This window comes from Canis lupus, chromosome 23 (genome assembly GCF_003254725.2).
Source record: "Canis lupus dingo isolate Sandy chromosome 23, ASM325472v2, whole genome shotgun sequence".
NCBI lineage: Eukaryota > Metazoa > Chordata > Mammalia > Carnivora > Canidae > Canis > Canis lupus.
The window spans coordinates 25,709,129-25,729,635 of NC_064265.1; the positions used below are offsets into that span (position 1 = coordinate 25,709,129).

Genomic DNA, 20,507 nt, shown 5'->3' on the forward strand with positions numbered 1-20,507 from the left:
AGTTAAACATTTAATTTCCGGTATATTTATTTCAGGATTATAAATTTATTCAGTTTACTTAGAATTTGTAGTAGGTGATCCTGTTTTCTGACGCCATTCTTTTCTGTTTATTGTTTTTGTAAACAACTTCTAGAAAGGTACAGTTAGATTAAAACAGCTCACAATGTTGCAGTGCCAGTAGGCACAAAAGCACATTTCTAAAGGCTAAACATATTTAATAAATATTACTTATTACTGTAAAAATATTTTCAGAAATGAATTTAAATACCATGGATTATGGACATGTCCTGCTTTATCCTTTTTATTACATTCATGTTTGAATCTTTTGTTCTCTGAAACTTACACACAACCTCTGTTTATCAAAAGTTACAGAAGAGAGCCTGCATAATCTGACAAAATTGATTTATATTTGGCTTTAAAATAAGTGCTTATGTCTACAGTGGGATAAATTAATACCTAATAGTCTTAAGAATTAGCTCTAAATAGAATAATGAAGCCACCCTGTACAGAACTGACCAAGGGAGATTGGAAAGCCATGTTGGAAACCTGTCTGCCATCCTTCCCCTCTTCTCCCTGCATCCCACTCCATGTAGAGGTCTTTTGGACTGTTACCAAATATGCATCTAACCATGCTTCCATCTGTTAAAACTGCAGGGAAATAGAGCAGGGAAATAGTAAAGTGTTTCACAACATTTCCTACAGGGACTGGAAACTGTATTCAGAAGTAGGAGGGCATGAGATGGGTCATCTGCATCTTTGCCATTCAAAGTGTGGTCGGTCGGTAGACCAGCTGCATGGTCATTTCCTGGGAGTTCATTAGAAATGCCGAAGGTTGGTCCCCACCCCAGACCTACTAAATTAGACTGCATTTACAACATTCCCCAGGTGATTTGTGTGCATATTAAAGATTGAAAAGAGTCTAAGAATAATTGAGTACCAAATCAGAACTAAAGTTTGCTACAGATAAATCCAGTTTCAAATATATCCTAGTATGAACATGTTCTTCTAGTGGATGATGGTACAGTGCTATGCTAAAGGTTGTAGTCCACTGTCCATGTATGTCCTCTATTTTAAACATTTTACATATATTAAGTCCTTTAATCCTCAAAGACTGAATGAGGTCAGTGCTCTAATTACCTTTGATTTTGTAGATGAGAGAGGTAAGGATAGAATGTGGTTAACTCCACATACCAAAAAAAGAAAAGGTACTAGTCATGGACAATAGGTAATTTCAGCCTTATCAGGTAGAGCCAAAAGAATAAAATAGGGTAAGAAACTAAGATCTTTTTACTTACCTCAATAAAAATTATGAGAGGCACTTGAATAAAAGAAAAATTATTTCTCTTAATTTTGTGAGCCCCACGTTCTATTTTTAAAATATCATTTATAATCTGTGTCCTATATATACCACCCACAGCAAGCACGTGATCTGGGTTATTACTTTAACCTGCCAAAACCTGACTTCAAAAGGATATTTGGAATACTTTCATATGTAAAGCAATGAAGTGAATGTGGATTTAATGTGTAATTGGTCAACTCTAGGGGTATGCTAAAAGTCACATTGCAGTTTGGGAGAGGAAAGATTTGCATGGAAAATAAAAGTTTCTCCCTATATTTCACTTGGTGGCCCTGCCCTCTGTCTATCCTAGGGCTACTACAGGGAGAGTCTCCATCTACTAGGCCCAGCTGAAGCAGCAAGATCAGGCCTCACCTAATTACTCTGATTTTAAGGCAAGCAGTTTTTAATTTTATTAATTATAAGGAGGCAGTGTTCTCCTTTTTACTATGGTAAAAAAGACAACAAAATTTACCATCTGAACCATTTGTAAGCGTACAGTTCAGTATATTAAATCCTTTCATAATGTTGTACATTGATTCTATAAACTCTTTTCAGTAGAACTGAAACTCAGTATCCATTAGGCAATAACCTTCCACCCTCCACCCCAACCCTGCCACCTTGCAACTGCCATTCTACTTAATATCTTCATGATTTTGCTCCAATTACCTCATATAAATGGAATCCTACAATATTTGTGTTTTTTCTGACTGGCTTATGTCATTTAGCATAATGTCCACAAGGTTCATCCACGTTGCAACATGTGTCAGAATTTCCTCCCTTTTTGAGGCAGAATAATATTCCATTTATGTATATACCACATTTTTCTTACCCATTGGTCAATGAGCACCTTATTTTCTTCCATATTTTAGCTAATATGAATAATGCTGCTGTGAACATGATTGTAAAAATATCTCTTTGAGACTCTGCTTTTAATTATTTGGGGTATATAACCCAGAATTGCTGGATCATTTGGTAAATCTATTTTTAATTTTTTGAGCAATGTCTAGACTGTTTTTCATAGCAGCTGTACCATTTTGTATTCCTAGCAATAGTGCATGAGAGTTGCAATTACGCCACATCTTCCCCAACATTTGTTATTTCCTGGTGTTTGGATAGTGGCCATTCTAATGGGTGTGAGACGGTGTCTCATTATAGTGGTGGTTTGTATTTCCCTAATTATTAGGGGTGTTGTTCATCTTTTCATGTGTTCATTGACCATTTGTCTAGCTTCTTTGGAAAGTCATCACCTATTCTGTAACCTATTTAAGTCCTTCAGCTAATTTTTAACCAGGTTATTGTTCTGTTACTAACTTTTAGGATTCTCTCTATATATTCGGAATATTAATTTCTCATCAGATAAATGATTTGTGAATATTTCTCCCATTCTGGAGGTTGCCTTTTTACTCCATTGACTGTGTCTTTTAATACACATTTTTACATTTTTTCATGAAATCTAGTTTGTCTATTTTTTTGTATTGTTAGCTGTGCCTTTCATGTCATATTTAAGAAATCTACCAAATCCAGTGTCCCATGTATTCTTCTAAGAGTTTGGTAGTTTTAGGTCTTACATTTAGATCTTTGATCCATTTGGGCTCATTTTTGTACATTATGTTAAATAAGCATCCAACTTCATTTGTTTGTAAGTGGATATTGTTCTCCCAGCACCATTCATTGAAAATACTGCCCTTTTGGGGATCCCTGGGTGGCTCAGCGGTTTGGCGCCTGCCTTTGGCCCAGGGTGCGATCCTGGAGTCCCAGGATGGAGTTCCGTGTCGGGCTCCCGGCATGGAGCCTTGCTTCTCCCTCTGCCTGTGTCTCTGCCTCTCTCTCTCTCGCTCTCTCTCATGAATAAATAAATAAATAAATAAATAAATAAATAAATAAATAAATAAATCTTTTAAAAAAAAAAAAAGAAAATACTGTCCTTTCCCCTATTTAATGGTTTTGGCACCCTTGTAAAACTTGACCATATATACAAGAGTTTATTTCAGAGTTCTGTATTCTAATCCATTGGTTTATGTATCTGTCATTATGCTGGTACTACACTGTTTGAATTATGGTAGCTTTGTAGTAGGTTTTGAAATCAGAAAATATGAGTCCTCCAGTCTTTTTTACTTTTTTAAGTTTTTATTTAAATTCCAGTTAGTTAACATACAGTGTAATATTAGTTTCAGGTATACAATTCAGTGATTTAACACTTTCATATAACACCTGGTGCTCATCACAAGCATGCTCCTTAATCATCTCCATCACCTGTTTAACCCATACCCACCCCCACCCTCACCCCCCATGACCGTTCCTCTGGGAACTATCAGTGTGTTTTCTGTAGTTAAGAATCTGGTTTTTGGATGCTTCTCTCTCTTTTTTCCCTATACCCATTTGTTTTGTTTCATAAATTACACATGAGTGAAATCATATGGTATTTGTCTTTCTCTGACTAATTTATTTCAAGATTGTTTTGGCTATTCAGGATGCTTTCAGGTTCTATATGAATTTTAGGATGAGTTTTTCTATTTCTGCAAAAAATATCATTGGGATTTTAGCAGGGATTGCATTGAATCTGTAAATGACTTTGGATAGTATTGACGTTTTAGCAATATTAGGTCTTCCGATCCGTGAACATAGTGTGTATTTCCATTTATTTATGTCTTTAATTTCTTTCAGCAATGTTTTAAAGCTTTCATTGTACAAGTCTTTCACTTCCTTATTTAAGTCAAATCCTAAGTATTTTATTCTTTTAAATGCTATTGTGAATGGAATTGTTTTTGTAATTTTTTTTTTCAAATTGTTCGTTGTTAGTGTGTAAACACCAAACTCATTTTTGTTTGTGACTTTGTATCCTGCTACTTTGCTGAACTCATTATAATAAGTTCTAACATTTTCTTGTGGGGCTCCTTTTTTGTGGCATGTTCAGGCTTTTCTGCATACAAGATCATGTCATCTGCACATACTTTTATTTCTTCCTTTGACTTTGAGTGTTTTTTTATGTCTCTTTCTTAATTTCATAACTGCTCTGGCTGGTGCTTCCAGTATTATATTGCATAGAAGTTGTGAAAGTGACCTCTTGCTTTTTTTGTCTCTGAACTTAAACAAAAAGCTTTCTATTTTTCATCATTGAATTTGATATTCTTTGGTTTTTCCATATATGCTCTTATTATGTTGAGGGAGTTCCTTCTATTGATAGTTTTTTTTAATCATAAAAGGGTGTTGAATTTTGTTAAATTATTTACTGAGCAATTAAGATGATCATATTTTTTCCCTCATTTTGTTAATGTAGTTTATTACTTTGAACAGTTTTCATATTTGAATCACCTTTGCTTTCCAGGAATAAACTGCAACTGGTCAAGATATATAATCCTCTTAATATGCTGTTGAATTGGGTTTGGTTATTAATATGCTATTGAATTTGTTTGGTTTTTACATCAACATTCAAAAGAGATAATTCGTTTATAGTTTTCTTGTAGAGTCTTTGACTTTGGTATTGGGGTAATACCAGCCTCATAGAATGGGTTGGGAAATGTTCTCTTATCTTCAATTTTTTGGAAAAGTTTGAAAAGAAGTAATATTTGTTCCTTTCTAAAAGTTTGCTAAAATTCACCAGTGAAACTGTCAGGTCCAGAGCTTTCCTTTGTTGAGAGTATTTAAATTACTGATTCAATCTCTTTACTAGTTATAGGTTTATTCACATTTTTTTTTATGTGAGTTGGTCTCAGTAGATTTTGTGTGTCTAGGAGTTGGTTCGTCTAGCTTATCCAGTTTGTTGGCATATAGATGTCTATAGTATTCTCTGTCCTTTTTATTTATTAGAATTAGTACTAATGCTCCTACTCTCATTTCTGGTTTTAGTAATTTAAGTCTTCTTTTTTTCTTAGGCCATGTAGCAAAAGATTTGCCAATTTTGTTGATCTTTTTTTGAAGAACCAACTTTTGGTTTCATTGATTTTTCTCTAGTGTTTTCTATTCTCTATTTTGTTTATCTCTGCTGTAATCTTTATTATTTCCTTCCTCCTGCTAGTTCTGGGTTTAATTTGTCCCTTAAGTTGTATAATTAGGTTGTTACTTTTCAGCTTCAGGATTTCTTTTTGGTTTCTTTTTAGGTTTTTAATCTCTTTACTGATGTTTCTGTTTTGATCGGCCATCATTTTCTTGATGTTCTCCACATCTTCCTTTAGTTCTTTGGGCATCTTTAAAATGGCTGTTTTAAAGTCTTTGTCTAGTAGATATGCTATGAGGTCCTTTTCATGGCCAGTTTCTGTTGAATTATGTTTTTCCTTTGAATGGGTCATCTTTTACCATTTCTTTGTGTGCTTTGTGACTTTTTTGGTTGAAAACCAAATATTCTAATCTAGTAATATGGTAACTCCGGAAATTCTCCCCTTTTCCCAGGGTGTACTGTTTTTTGTTATTGGGGGCTTTTGTTTGTTTGTAGGCCATCTCTGTACCAGTGATCAGCTTGTGGTGTATATTTACTGTCTTCTCAGGTCTTTTCTGAACCTGTGCTTTTCCCTGGGGTATATGCAGTCACTTTCTTATTTCCCTTGTATATGTAATAGGTTTTGAATGTTCTAATCTAATATTTGGCTCTCTAAAGAAGAAAAAGAAAAAAAATGAACTGGGGATTGGAATGGAAGCTCTTTAAATCCACTGGAAGTTAGTGGGTGCAACAATAGTGACTACTCTCTTCTTTGTCTCTAACTCTGTGATCAGAATTAGCAATCAGCGATCAGAGCACAAATCCCTGATGTTTGGAGGACGGGGTCCTTTTTACCCAGCCTGGATCTCACAAATCCCATGTAAGCTGCTCTGGGAACAAATACAAAGCTGCCTGCTACAGGGCTAGGGGTGAGATATGGGTTGTGCTGTTGTGCTGATGGCTGAAACTCACCAAAATTAACCTCATTTTACCCTCAAGCCTTCCCCTGGAAGTAGTCAGCCTTCAGTGGACTTCAGTTTTCTAAAATAGTTACATGACACAGATTCTACCAGTGTGATTGTTGTCTAGGTGGGGAGACAGGTTCCTGGTGCTTCCTAGCCGTAGTCTTCAGAGTAGTGGTTTTTAACAGTATGAAGTCCTATAAAATAATGTTGAGTTTAGGGTTTGGTACTTGTTTTTCTAGGCTACAGTAGGCAGGAAGGAACATCACCATTGTAGCGCAACACGGGTGGAGGGAGAGGTCTCAGTGATTGTTACAAAAAACCTATCCTGTGAGAATATCTGGTGTCTGCAGGCAGCATCTCAGTGGTGGGAGATAGCACTGCTTCAGTGGCTGAGAAACAAGGAAGTCTTCCAGCACAAATTTTGCTACAGGCTAACTACCTAGCTATGTTAAAGTTTATTTGTAAAATGAAGGGGTCAAAATAAATTACCTTTAAGGCAAGTTCAATATCATCTGTTACCTTAAAGTGTAACACCTTAAGCTTTGGATTTCAGTTCAGAATTTCCATTCATATTTAATAGGTTTGTTTGCATTATGTCTGAAAGCAGGAACTATTTTATTTACTGGGGAATTTGCTTACCATCTTTACTTATTTAAGTATCTGTAAGAATCTCATTCTTTCGGGATCCCTGGGTGACGCAGCGGTTTGGCGCCTGCCTTTGGCCCAGGGCGCGATCCTGGAGTCCCGGGATCGAATCCCACGTCAGGCTCCCGGTGCATGGAGCCTGCTTCTCCCTCTGCCTATGTCTCTGCCTCTCTCTCTCCCTCTATATGACTATCATAAATAAATTAAAAAAAAAAAAAAAGAATCTCATTCTTTTAGGTAGTCAGAAAGAAGAACATAAATGAACATAAATGTTCATATTCATAAATGAACATAAATGAAGAACACTGATGTTTGCATTTTAGATTCATAGAAAGAAGCCTTTGCCATGGAAGTATGCTCAGGGTTTGCACACTAGACAAAATATTGTAATTATTTACTTTTTTTTTTTACCAGTTATTTCATGTAACTTGTTCTTACTGTTTAGAGTACAGGTTTGTTTAGACTGTAGTGTTGTTTAAAGTTTGATTTGGAATAAATTTGGGTAATTTAAAAATATTAACATCTTTTTCTTATTGGCATTCACCTTTTACTTTTTTTTCTCTATTCTGTTATTTGAATAATGATTTTATTATTACAAAAGTATCTGATTTAATTGTAGAAAATCCAGAAAAAAATAAGCAAAGAGAAAAGGGAAAAAATTATAATCCCACCATTTGGAGAATAACCAATATAAACATTTTGGTAAATATCTTATTTTTTTTTTCAGAAACATTTTTTACCTACTACTTTGTAACTTGTTTTCCCTTACTATATGATGTTATCTTTAAACGTTCTCCTATGAGAACATTTCAAAAAGTTGCATAATATCCTGCTCATGAATGTACCACAAATTACCTAAGTCATCTTGAGTAGACATTTAGGATTTGTGTGGACTATGTATGTATATGCATGTTGCCATTGAATGTATGATGAATATCCTGGGACTTATGTTTTTGCATGTATCCATAATTCCTTGGAATAACTTCCTAGAACTCTATAATCTAGAGACAACAACAAGATGAACATTTATTGAGTGTTTACCATGTGCCAAGCACCAAGCAAAGCACTTCATATGGAAAATCTAATGTAATTCAGTCCTCCAACAATCATCTGACACGGGTTTAGCATTATTGCAATTTTACAGACAGGAAATGGAAGGCAGAGAGCTTTGTTCTTCTGATCCGGGTCACAGAGATGGTATGTGGAAGCATAGCGTATCCGGACTCCAGGGCTCATGATCCTAGTCCAGCTTGCTCCAACATGACAATGCTGCTTTACACACCCTTACCACTTATTTTTATACTCCTAAAAAGTCATCTTTGTGTTCTTCTTCCGTTTTTTTCTAGCGGTGTCTTCCTCTGCCGATACCATATGCTCTGGCTTGGATTTCATCCACACCGTGTGTGTATTTTGCCCTTGTGTACACCACAGCTTCCTCAGAACATCCGAGGCCTTCCCACTTTTCTCCTTGAGACTTTCCGTTTCCTTCACTTCCCACTTCTTGTTCACCCATCTGCTCAAGAAAGACTGGGCGTCTTTCCTGTCTTCTCGTTGCTATATTTAGCCTATTCCTGCTGCCTGCAGTTGGTGTCGGTTCTCTTGCCTGCTTTGCTTGCTCTCTGAGGGCACCCCTTGGAGCTAAGCAGAACTCTGTGCTGGTGCTCTTCCTGCCCCACTTTTCTCCCAAACCAGGGACTCTGGGGTTTTAATTAGTCCATTAATTGCAGCACTGCTGCAGCCTGTTGTAATCATCCCAAGCACGGTGCATGTTAGGGTCAGTGGCCACAGCAGTGTGCATGTCAGACTGCAACCCCTTAAAACATAATTATCTGAAGTAAAAATGTAATAGAGATGAAGGGGAAGAGAAGGGAGCTTTTCTACTGACCCTCAGCTCCTGCTATTCTCCATGCTGTGGCTCAATTCAATGGCTGGGTTCTTTGCCCAGGTCCCCCACTTCTGACTCTACTCTTTGTTTCCTGGGCCCCTGCCTCCTAAAACACCTTTATTCATCATTTCTTCTGAACCAATTCCCCCCTACTTCTTTAGACCCACCAAATTGCTGCCTTTTCTAGAAAATCTGCTTTTCTTTCCACCTCTTGAATTGGAAGTCATCTGCTCCCCATAGAATTGTGAAGCCTCATCTTTCATATCTTCTACAGAACTCTTCTCACTCCTCTATTAACTACCTTTAAACTTGGAGAGATCTGAATCCAAGTCTCATTCATTATTGTATTCCCCACAAGGTCTAAGAGGACACACGAATATATTGCTGAATATATTAGAATAAGTGAATAATAAACTATAAAAGCTTGTTCTGTTAACTAAGAAATAACAGGAAGACATTGAATCATATTAGAAAATTGATATATAAATTCCACATGTTATCATCCAACTTATACAGCTGAAATGTATAATATTTGAGTAGAAGTGTAATGATACTTCAGCTATTTGGGGGTGAAGGGTGTAGAAGCACTACTTTCTAAAAGGCAAATTTTTTAAAAAGTCTCCAGATACAGTTGAAACAGTAAAAATGGAACACAGCCAATCATACCTCAGTGTTTTCGAAGGAAAACACGTTATTAAGTAATTTGGGGTTAGGGCCCAACATTCTAATTTGTGCATCTCTCTTAAAGGAAACTGAGGTGTGAGGTTATTCATTGGAAGGGCCTTAATAATTAAACCTAGAAAGAATGTGTACCCAGGGAAGAAATAGGAAAGTGGACCACGTGACTTGGATCCTCAAATAGCTGCCTAAACCTTGGCATACACTTCCAGAAAATGTAGCTTACAGTAGAGGAGACAATGTTCCGTGCAGAAAATAATGAGAGAATCTACCTCATAGTTTTGTTGTGAGGATTAATTGAGTTAATGCATGCAAAGCTCAGTGGCTGGCATATTGTAATTGCTATAAAGGGTTAGATGCTAGCTGTGTTTCTCTTCAGGTGGAGTCACCCTCATTCTCTGGTCCTTCCCTACACGGCTGCCAAGTACAGTAGGTGACGTGTTGCACACACAGTAGTCTGCATGTGGCAGACTTCATAAACCTCCATCAGTTTCTTGCCTTTAGCCCTAATTAGTCTTTCTGTGCTAAGCCACATAAAGTTTTGAAACTATGAACCAGTGTTTTCCAGCAGTAAATCATAAAACCCTGTAGTTAAATTCCATTTCACTGTCTTGACCTGATTATACATGAAGTTTTTAAAAGAATAATTGCCTTTATTGAGTAACTGCTCAGTGCCAGATGCTCTACCTGTATTCTCATTTCATTCTCTCACCAATTCAGCCAGTGGAGGTGAGGGGAAAAAGAAATTAAAGAACTTATCCAATGTTACACGGCTAGTAACTGGCAGAACCATGATTTGAACCTAGATGTGTCTATACCGGAATTCCAACCTCATCCTCCACACTACCTCCTGTAATGGAAGGCAGAACGTAGATGCCAGAGTAAATATCATAAAGATTTCTCTGCAGTGTTTTATTTACACATAAAAATTACACTAACTGCTTGTTTCCATAAAACTTCACGGCAATTAGCCAAGCATTTGTTTTTGATTACAGAGGACCAGTTTACTGAAAACAAATGACTAAAGCTGTCAGTGTTTAAAGCATGTTGGGGGGTTAGGGGGGGAATGGGGAATGAAGCATGAGAAGCTAAGATAGAAATGTAAAGTTGGTTCCCACAACTTTAGAAACTCAATTCTTGGCTCTTATTTTATCTGTAATTATATAATAGAATGAAAAATAAGTGACAAGCCACCCTTTGCCTCCAAGTAATTCCATTTCTATTTATAAAGTCTGAGAAAGTTGAAGGGTTTAGGAATGTTTTAAGATTAAGCAAACTCTAGAGGGGTAATACACTGGATTTCAAATTTCCAAGTGGAAGAGGTTCTTGGGCTCCTCCACCTGTTTCAACCAGAATGTTCCTCTTATCTCATTTGGTGGGCCTTCCTTTGAAAAAAACTTTTAAAGGAATGAAAGTCATCATTTTCTACAGTATAGATTCCATTTGTACTGAGGTTTACTTGGGATTAAGGCAAGAAAACACTCTTCATTTGCTGCCAGAGCTATAAGCACAGCTACTGACTTGGAAAACACCGTCCTTACGCTCGTGGACCCTCATCCAGCAAGTGCCGCGAGCTGCCATGTTCTCAGGGCTTCCCTGTGGACACCACTCTCACCACGGTTTTAGTATTCATATGTTCCTGCTAGCACAGTAAAATGTTTGATAGAAACACCCCCTTTGAGCTGCAGACTTCCTTCAGCTGTCCAACACCTCACTGCCGGCAGACCAGGCCTCCCTTCTCAAAGGGGTCTTCTCTCAAGTTCTTCTTCCCTCTCAGCTTTTAAAAAGAAAACAAACTAAACAAAATAAATCCATTTAGATAGGAGTGACTACCGAAGATTAAAGCTCCCAAGGGTTTTTCTATTTTAAAAGAAACGATTGCTAAATCCAAACTAAACTAATATATAAGATAAATGGGATGTTTTTAAGCCAGGAGGCAGTGCATTCCTAGTGCCCTTTGTCTACTCTGGGCTTCCAGCACCCCACTTGGTAGCCACATGTAAGGAGAAACTTGGGCTTCTGCCAGCCTCTGGCCCCTGTACAGTTTTGAGCTCATCCAGCTGGGGTTGTGTCTGTCTAGCACTGAAAAAGTGACTTGTTCAATAGAGGTGACAGGAGACAGGGACCAGGATTTCCCAAAGAATTACTCTTATTTCATTATAGGACTTGCATGTGCTCTATCTCATACACTAATTTATATAACACTCCTATTCCAGCTACAAGATTATAAACTCCTTGGAAGCAAAGTGTCTGTATTAGATGTTCTCCAAAGAGTGCTGAATTGAGCCCCAAATCGGGTGAGGATTACTTAGGGTTACATGACTTGTTAATGGCGGGACTAGAAATAGAACTCAGATTTCCTCGTGCCATATACCAATATACCAGTCTAGAGTTCTGTCCATTGTAGCACTATTTCAGTTATCCATTGCTGCATAACACACTAATCCGAAATTCCACTCCCTAAAACAGTAGCACTGCTGTTTCTCATGGGATTACAGTCAGGCATTTGGTTGGGCTGTTCTGCCTCATGTGATGTTGACTGAGTCGCCCACTTAGCTTGCTTCAGATGAATTGGGCTAAAAGGTCCTGGTAAATTTCATTTACATGTCTAGAACCTCAGTGCTTCTCTCATGGCCTTTCTCTACATATTTTTTCTCCTCTTTCAGTATTCTAGCCTGAACTTCTTTACAAGTTGGTACCTCTTTTCCTCTAGCAGATGATAAGCAGAAGTAAGCAGAAGTTGGCCAGCCTCTTAACACTAGCCTAGAACTGGCACAGTGTGACTTTTACTACATTCTCTGGGTCAGGGCAAGTCACCAGGCCAGCCCAGATTCAAGGGGAGGAGAAACAGATACTACTACTACCTCTTGATGAGAGGAAGAGCATATACATAAAGGGAGGGAAGGAATTGACGGTGGCCGTCTTAGAGATGAACCATAACCATAGTCAACCAGCAGATGTAGCCTTCTCTCCATACTTTCTAGCACCCTGATAGATTAGGAAAAACTTAAGCCTTTGCAGAAACAAAGGAGAAAAGAGAGAAGAAAGATGCCCTGAAACACTCCATCCCTTTCCATCTCAAAGTCCAGCCAAAGAGTTAGGAAGGTGGCACCTGCCTACCCACCTACCCCTCTGATCCTTCCTTGGCTGAGTCTTCTGGTCATTATTTGAGCACCAGAGTAGAAGCTGCTGCACTTTGTGCTGTATGTAAAGCACAATTAGTGCTTATATATCCTACAGTGGGCATTTTACGATAATTTGGTTTCAGAGCTACTGCTAGTTCTAAAATTTGGTTTCCTGTGTCAGGCTTTTAAATGCATATTTCTAAGGGCTCATTCTCTATGCAGTAGTTAAAAACAATGCCTTTCAGTGTTGCATTGTGTTTTGCTAAAACATAATACACCTACAAGTAACCTTTTCAACTGTTTATTTCCATCTATAAGTCAAATTATACTCAATCGCTAAGAAAAAAGCATATCTCATTAAGTTTCTTCTGCTTTCTTTTCAACAACACAGATTTTTATGTGAAAGAACAAGCACCTAAGACTGGAAAATCAATTTTCTAGCTTCTTGCACCTCTGGCAACATCCTTTCTTTGTATTCTAACGAACTTGGTTTAAAATTCCTATAGAATGAGGATTATAGGCATACTTCATCTTATTACACTTTTCAGATACTGCATTTCTTACAAATCGAAGGTTTGTGGCAATCTTGAATCAAGCACTCCTATCTAATGGCACCATCTTTCCAACAGCATTTGGTCAGTTTACATCTCTGGGTCGCATTTTGGTAATTCTCACCATATTTCATTCAAACTCATTCATTACTAATGTATTTGTTTGGTAATCTGTGATAAGTGATCTTTGATGTTACTATTCTAAGTGTCTGGGGGTGCCACCAACTGCACCCATTTAAGACAGTAAACTTAATAAATGTGTATTCTGACTGACTAACCATCTCCCCACCTGTCTCCCCCTCCTTGGGCTCCCTATTCCCTGAGACACAATATTGAAATTAGGCCAATTAATAACCCTACAGTGACTTCCAGGTGTTCATATGAAAGGAAGAGTCACACATCTCTCACTTTAAATCAAAAGCTAGAAATCATTAAGCTTAGTGAGGGAGTGGTGTTGAAAGCTGAGATAGGCTGAAAGCTAGCCCTCTGGTGCCACACAGTCAGCCAAGTTGTGGATGCAAAGGGAAAGTTTTTGAAGGAAATTAAAAGTGCTGCCTCAGTGAACATATGAATGATAAGAGAAACAGCCTTATTGCTGATATGGAGTGGTCTGGATAGAACAAACCAGTCACAACATTCCCTTAAGCCCAGGTCTAATCCAGAGCAGGGTCCTGACTCATTTCAATTCTGTGAAGGCTGAGAGGTGAGGAAGCTGCAGAGGAAAAGTCTGAAGCCAGCAGAGGTGGGTTCACGAGGTTTAAGGGAAGAAGCCGTCTCCGTAACATCAAAGTGCAAGGTGAGCAGCAAGTGATCCAGAAGATCAAGCTAAGATAATTCATGAAGGTGGCTGCGCTAAACAGTAGATTTTCATTGTAGATGACACAGCCACCTCTGGAAAAGATGCCATGTAGGACTTTCATAGCTACAGAGAAGGAGTCAGTGCCTGGCTTCAGAGCTTCGGGGAGCAAACTGACTCTCATTAGGGGCTAATGCAGTTGGTAACTATAAGTTGAGGCCATTGCTCATGGACCATTCTGAAAATCCTGGGGCCCCTAAGAACTGTGCCAAATCTCTGCCTTTCCTCATTAAATGGAACAACAAAGCCTGAATGACAGCACATCTATTTATAACATGGTGTACTGAATATTTTAAGCCCACCCCCGAGACCACCTGCTCAGAAAAAAGAAAAATTCCTTCGAAAATATTACTGTTCATTGACAATGCACCTGGTCACCTGAGAGCTCTGATGGAGGTGGACAATAAGATTAACGTTGTTTTCTTGCCTACTAATACAACATCCATTCTGCAGTCCATGGATCAAGGAGCAATTTTGACTTTTAAGTCTTATTATTTAAGAAATACATTTCATAAGGCTCTAGCTGCCATTGATAGTGATTCTTCTGGTGGATCTAGGCAAAGTAAATTGGAAACCTGGAAAGGAGGCACCTTTTGGATGCCATAAAAACATTAATGAAGCATAGGAAGAGGTAAAAATATCAAAATTAACAGGAGGTTGGAAAAAGCTGATTCTAACACTCATGGATAACTTTGAGAGGTTCAAGACTTCAGTGGAGGATGTAACTGCAGATGTGGTGGAAATTCAAGAGAACTAGAATTAGAAATGGAACCTGTAGCTGTGACTAAATTACTGCAATCTCTTGATCAAACTAACGGATGAGGAGTTGCTTCTTATGGGTGAGCAAAGAAAGTGGTTTCTTGAGATAGAATCTTCTCCTGGTGCAGATGCTATGAAGACTGTTGAAATGACAATGAAGGATTTAGATTATCAAATAAACTTAGTTGATAAAGCAGCAGCAGGGTTTGAGAGGATTGACTCCAATTTTGAAAGAAGTTCTCCTGTGAGTAAAATGCTATCAAACAGCATCACATGCTACACAGAAGTTGCTCATGAAAGGAAGAGTCCATCAATATGGCAAACATCATTGTTATCTTATTTTAAGAAATTGCCACAGTCACCCCAGGTGTCAGCAACCACCACTGTGATCCATTAGCATCCATTAACATGGAGACCAGAGTCCTTACCAGCAGAAAGCTCAGATGATGGTTAGCATTTTTAGCAATAAAGTATTTTTTTTACAGTTTCTATTTTTAAGTAATCTCTATATCCAACATGGGGCTTGAACTTAAAACCCTGAAATCAAGAGTCTTATGTTCTATTGGCTAAGCCAGCCAGGTGCCCCATAATAAAATGTTTTTAAATTAAGGTATATACATTGTTGTTTCAGACATAATGCTAATGCACCCTTAAATGACTATAGTATGATATAAACATATCTTTTTTTTTACATTTATAAACACAACTTTTATATGCACTGGGAAACCAAAAAATTCATTTCACTCACTTTATTGTGATACTGTTTATTGCAGTGCTCTGGAACCAAACCCATAAGCTCTCTAGGGTATCCCTGTATTCTCTTGCTCTGAAAAAAATTCTCTTAATCTTCCAAATTTCCTTGGGAAATTTTTTTGCATGTAAGTTTTTTCCTTAAAAAAATGACTTTGTTGTTGCTGTTATAGTTAGATTGTCTTTTACCATTTAGATAATTATTCAACCCAGAGTATTTTTTCCTAGAAACAATCACATAAATAAAATTCTCTAGTGTCATATCAAAAGAGGAAATGTAAGAGCAGCTGTTTATGGGCTGTAGGGGCAAAGCTTTTCCAAGTGCTTTGGGAAATCTTACATTTTAGGAGATTATCATTGTCTCTGGTTCTCTAAATGTGCATGAGGAAATGTAATGTTCTTGTACCCATCTGCCTGAAATTGCATTTATTCTCCAGTTTGTATGGCCCAGTTATTGAAGATATTGCATGGCCTTTTTTTTATACAGGGTTGTATGGGTAAGCATTTACACATAGCACAAAGCTTGTATTCATTAGAAAAAGTCCAGATTTTTTTAAAAATTCCACTTTACTCTTCTCTTATTTTGCTGGTGGTGACAGTGGTGGGTTTGCTCTTAATTTATTTGCTATTTTCTTTTGTTTGTCTACAACTGAAAAGACATTGTGCCTCTTTGAAATTGTCCAAATCGTTTGGAGAACTTCGGGGATTTTATTTAAATTTTTTAAAGTTTCCATATGGGGCACCTAGATGGCTCAGTCAGTTAAGCATCTGATTCTTGGTTTCAGCTCAGATCATAATCTCATTGGTGGTGGGATTGAGTCCCACATCAGGCTCCACGCTCAGTGGCGAGTCTGCTTGAAAATTCTCTCCTGCTGCCCCTTCCCCCACTCAAATGCATGTTCTCTATCTCTTTCTCTCTCTAAAATCAATTACTCTTTAAAAATAAATAAATAAAATTTCTGTATTTTTATCCCTTTCATTTCAGGAGGAAGAATTAGAAGCCCAGATTTCCTTCCTTCAGGGACAGTTGAATGACCTGGATGCCATGTGCAAATACTGTGCAAAGGTGATGGACACTCATCTTGGTGAGTGAGTTACTTTGGCCCTAGAAGTAATGATAGTCATAACAACAGTATCCGGTTGGCTCTGTGTTAAACTTTTCACATGCATTATCTCACTAATCCTCACAGCAGCACTGTGGTAGAGGTGGTGTTACTATCCACATTGTACAAATGAGGAAACTGAAGCTCAGAAAGATTAATTAAATATCCCAAGATTATATCACTAGTAAAGAGAGTAGAAACTTAAAATCAAGCAGTTTAACCATGGATTTCAATTCTTTTTTTTTATTATTTTTTTAACAATTTATTTTTGTTTATTTATGATAGACATAGAGAGAGAGAGAGAGAGAGGCAGAGACACAGGCAGAGGGAGAAGCAGGCCGCATGCAAGGAGCCCAACGCGGGACTCAATCCCGGGACTCCAGGATCACGCCCTGGGCCAAAGGCAGGCGCAAAACCACTGAGCCACCCAGGAATCCCCCTAGATTTCAATTCTTAACTGCTATACTCCCCTCTATAAATATTTGTCTACCTCAAACCAAAATGAAATGTTGCACTTTCAAGGGTCCCTGAGTGGTGCAGTTGGTTAAGCATCCGGCTCTTGGTTTCAGCTAAGGTTGTGATCTCAGGGCCATGAGATCAAGCCCAGAATCAGTATCTTTGCTCAGCATGGAGTCTGCTTGAGATTCTCTCTCCCTCTCCCTCTGTCCCTCCCCACCACACACACTCTTTCTCTCAAAAAAATAAATAAATCTAAAACAAAATAAAACAAAACAAAAGAAACGTTGAGCTTTCGAGATCAAATAGCTCTACTGTTGTGCCAACCTGTCTGTAATTACCTATGTGATCATTATTTTGACAGTGCTTTATTTTTTAAAAATACGTGTGTTTAACCACCAACCTAAAATGCATGTCAGGACTACATGACCTTTTTTACTTCTGACTGCTTATGTTCTCAGAAATGTCCTAGTTTGAAGTTCTGTTTGCATGTGAGTCATACATATGTCACATTAGAAAGTCATCAGGCATTACTCTCTACATTTGTGAAAGTCCTGTATTTTGTATTAAAAATGGTCTCTCCTGGATCATGTATGTTTTGCTTTAGCAACTCTGTACTGATTGCAGAACTTTATAATGCAGACTGTTACACTTTTTCAGTTCTCTTATGGGCATTCTTTCTTTATCCATCCTTCAGTATCTAGTATCTGTAGTTCAGGAACTAATTAGGAGAATAAAACATAATCTGTAATGGAAATGGCCAGTATTCTGCTCTATGAGTATGGACAAATGGCAATACCAAGTATTACAGGAAATCAGGATGCATCCCACTTCTGAGGGAAAACCAAAGAGAATCCACCAAAGCCCCTACCCCTGGCAGGGGTCCTAAGAGTAGCCCATTTCTGGGACCTTCACTGGACTCTACCTTGGACTCCACTAATCTCTCAGCCGTTAGACCATGAGTCCACTGCATGTGGTCAGAACAGCTGTCATTTAAGTGTAGCCTGAACCATACTGGCCTCTAGCAAGGAGCAAATATCCTCTTATGGTTGGAGAGGTGCTTGACCTCGGTGGCTGCTTGTCTACCAGTGTCTTCTAGGCAGCTGGCTGGGCTCTGTTCTAGCCTCAGCCTTATTTCTCTTCTCCTGACCACTCCTTCAGAGAAAAGAACTCAAGAGGCAGAAATAACAGAAGAAATCCCAGCAGGTGATCAAAAGGGTAGTGTCTCTTATCAGCAAGAAATGTTACCCTTGTCACATCTGATTCACCCTGTCACAGTGGTTTATTTATATGCTTCATTATGATAATTTTTAAAAATTCATATAGAACTAAGTTCTCATGACTCTCATAGCATCCCACTTTAAAATTTACCAAAAAGAAGTGATGAATAGAGATAGTTTATTTATTTATTTATTTATTTAAGATTTTATTTATTTATTCATGAAAGACACAGAGGCAGAGACATAGGCAGAGGGAGAAGCAGGCTCCCCACAAGGAGCCCGATGCTGGACTCGATCCCGGACCCCGGGATCATGCCCTGAGCCAAAAGCAGATGCTCAACTGCTGAGCCACCCTGGCCATCCCAGAGAGATAGTTTATATATAAATTGTATATATTATGTAACTAATTTTAGTTAAATATAATTTTAATTTTAAAGCAAGTGTGTGGGCGGGTATATATGTGTATGTTTGCTTTCCTGGCTGTGTGGGTGACCTTTGTATTGCTTGATTTGGTTTTCCACCAAAGTAGGAGAACAAAGAAGTGACTGAGAGAAAGATTTACTGGAACTCTAGAAAATCCTGTTAGGAAATTTCTAAGTTGTTTGGTCCACATAGCAGCTTTTAAAGCAGCTTTACTTAAGCCTCAGAATTTTCAAAGAGCTTTTGCTCTGATTTTGGTCTCTCAGTCAGCACTGTAAGAGTATTTTCTCATTGCATGGGAGGGGGAATCACTTTAATTAAAGAAAAGCCCATACCAGATGTGAATTTTCAACAAGCCACAAAACTAAATTTGTTTTTGTGTGTACGTTTCACTTTCAGCCAGAATCCCTGCATAGAGCTGTCAACTTCTTTTCTCCATATAAATAGCAGGACTGCCTTTTTAAAGCAGAGTTGAAGGATGCTACAAGGAATCCCTGGCCCCAGGGCCCACAGATGCATTTCATTTCACCTGCCTATTATAATATTAGTTTATTAAAGGGTATTCCTGTGTCGTAGGCAGTTTTGATTCCAAGGAAAAATTAGAGTAAGACACAAAGACTAATTCAGGTAAAGCCCTTGATTTACTTTTTGGCTTCCTGTACTTCCTTTAAAAATGACTTTGGTACCCTAGTATTTTTCCATATGATGTTTTCTATTTTTCCTGATTATTAAGGCAACAAAATTGGAACAACTGAAAAAACCATTAGTAAATGACTAATTATAACTGTGTAATGCAATCTTAATACTAGATATTAAAATATTTTTTATCGGGATCCCTGGGTGGCGCAGCGGTTTGGCGCCTGCCTTTGGCCCAGGGCGCGATCCTGGAGACCCGGGATCGAATCCCACGTCAGGCTCCCGGTGCATGGAGCCTGCTTCTCCCTCTGCCTGTGTCTCTGCCTCTCTCTCTCTCTCTGTGACTATCCTAAATAAATAAATAAAATATTAAAAAAATAATAAAATAAAATATTTTTTATCAACATAAGGAAATATTCATGCTATATTATTAAAGGAAAAGATAGGTAGCACAGTAGTATATATTTGATGTGAAAATACTTATTAACAGTGATGGCCTGGATGAAAAGAAGATTATAGAGGGACTCTCCAGGGGACCTAATTTTTTATGTTTAGAAAATGCAGGAAAGTCACTGAAAGTCTGTAGATGGCTGAAGCGCCTAGGAGGTCATCTTTAAACTGTAGGCAAGAGTCAGTTGTAAGAGTATCTGGAGTAGTGTCAGGAAAGGCAGCCTTGTGTGGCACCAGGCAGACACAGAATGAGATCAGACTCTGTCACTTTTTGGCTCAGCCTGCTTATGATCATGTCTTCATATATACAGTGGAGCCACAATCATCTACTTGCCAATTTGTTGCCGAGACTAATGTTTTTAAAGCCCAACAGAGGGCATGGCCCAAAGTTGGGTTTTCAACACAAATTCTCTCCTCTGTCCCCATAACTCCTAACTGTCCCTTTTCAGAGAAGATCCTGAGACACTCATCAAACCCATGAGCAAAGTGCTGGGTATTGATAGGTCTGGGCCCCTACAACTAGTTAGTGGGAGAAGTGGGACCAATACCAAATTTCCCAGCACTTAACTAAATATTCCTTTATCAGATGATGCAGAAAGATACAGGAATTTGGGATATGCCAGTCCTCAGAGGGAGGTGCATGAGCTCTTTGATCAAGAATAGCTTTAGCAGAACAGAATGATACAGACTCTCCTTGACATGAGCACTGCTGGGCCTCCAATATGCCCTGGGCTACCAATGGCAGCTGTGAGAACA

General features: G+C 38.2%; 1 protein-coding gene across 19 annotated transcripts in view; it reads left to right on the forward strand.

Annotated features, from left to right (window-relative positions):
- The window catches only part of TBC1D5 (TBC1 domain family member 5), a 544,381-nt gene that overhangs the window by 501,609 nt on the left and 22,265 nt on the right, over window positions 1–20,507 (forward strand). For all 19 annotated transcript variants that reach the window (XM_049100069.1, XM_049100071.1, XM_049100072.1 and 16 more), the window contains one exon: window positions 16,452–16,551. In XM_049100069.1, coding sequence (XP_048956026.1) covers window positions 16,452–16,551 — 100 coding nt within the window. The remainder of the gene's footprint in view (window positions 1–16,451; window positions 16,552–20,507) is intronic.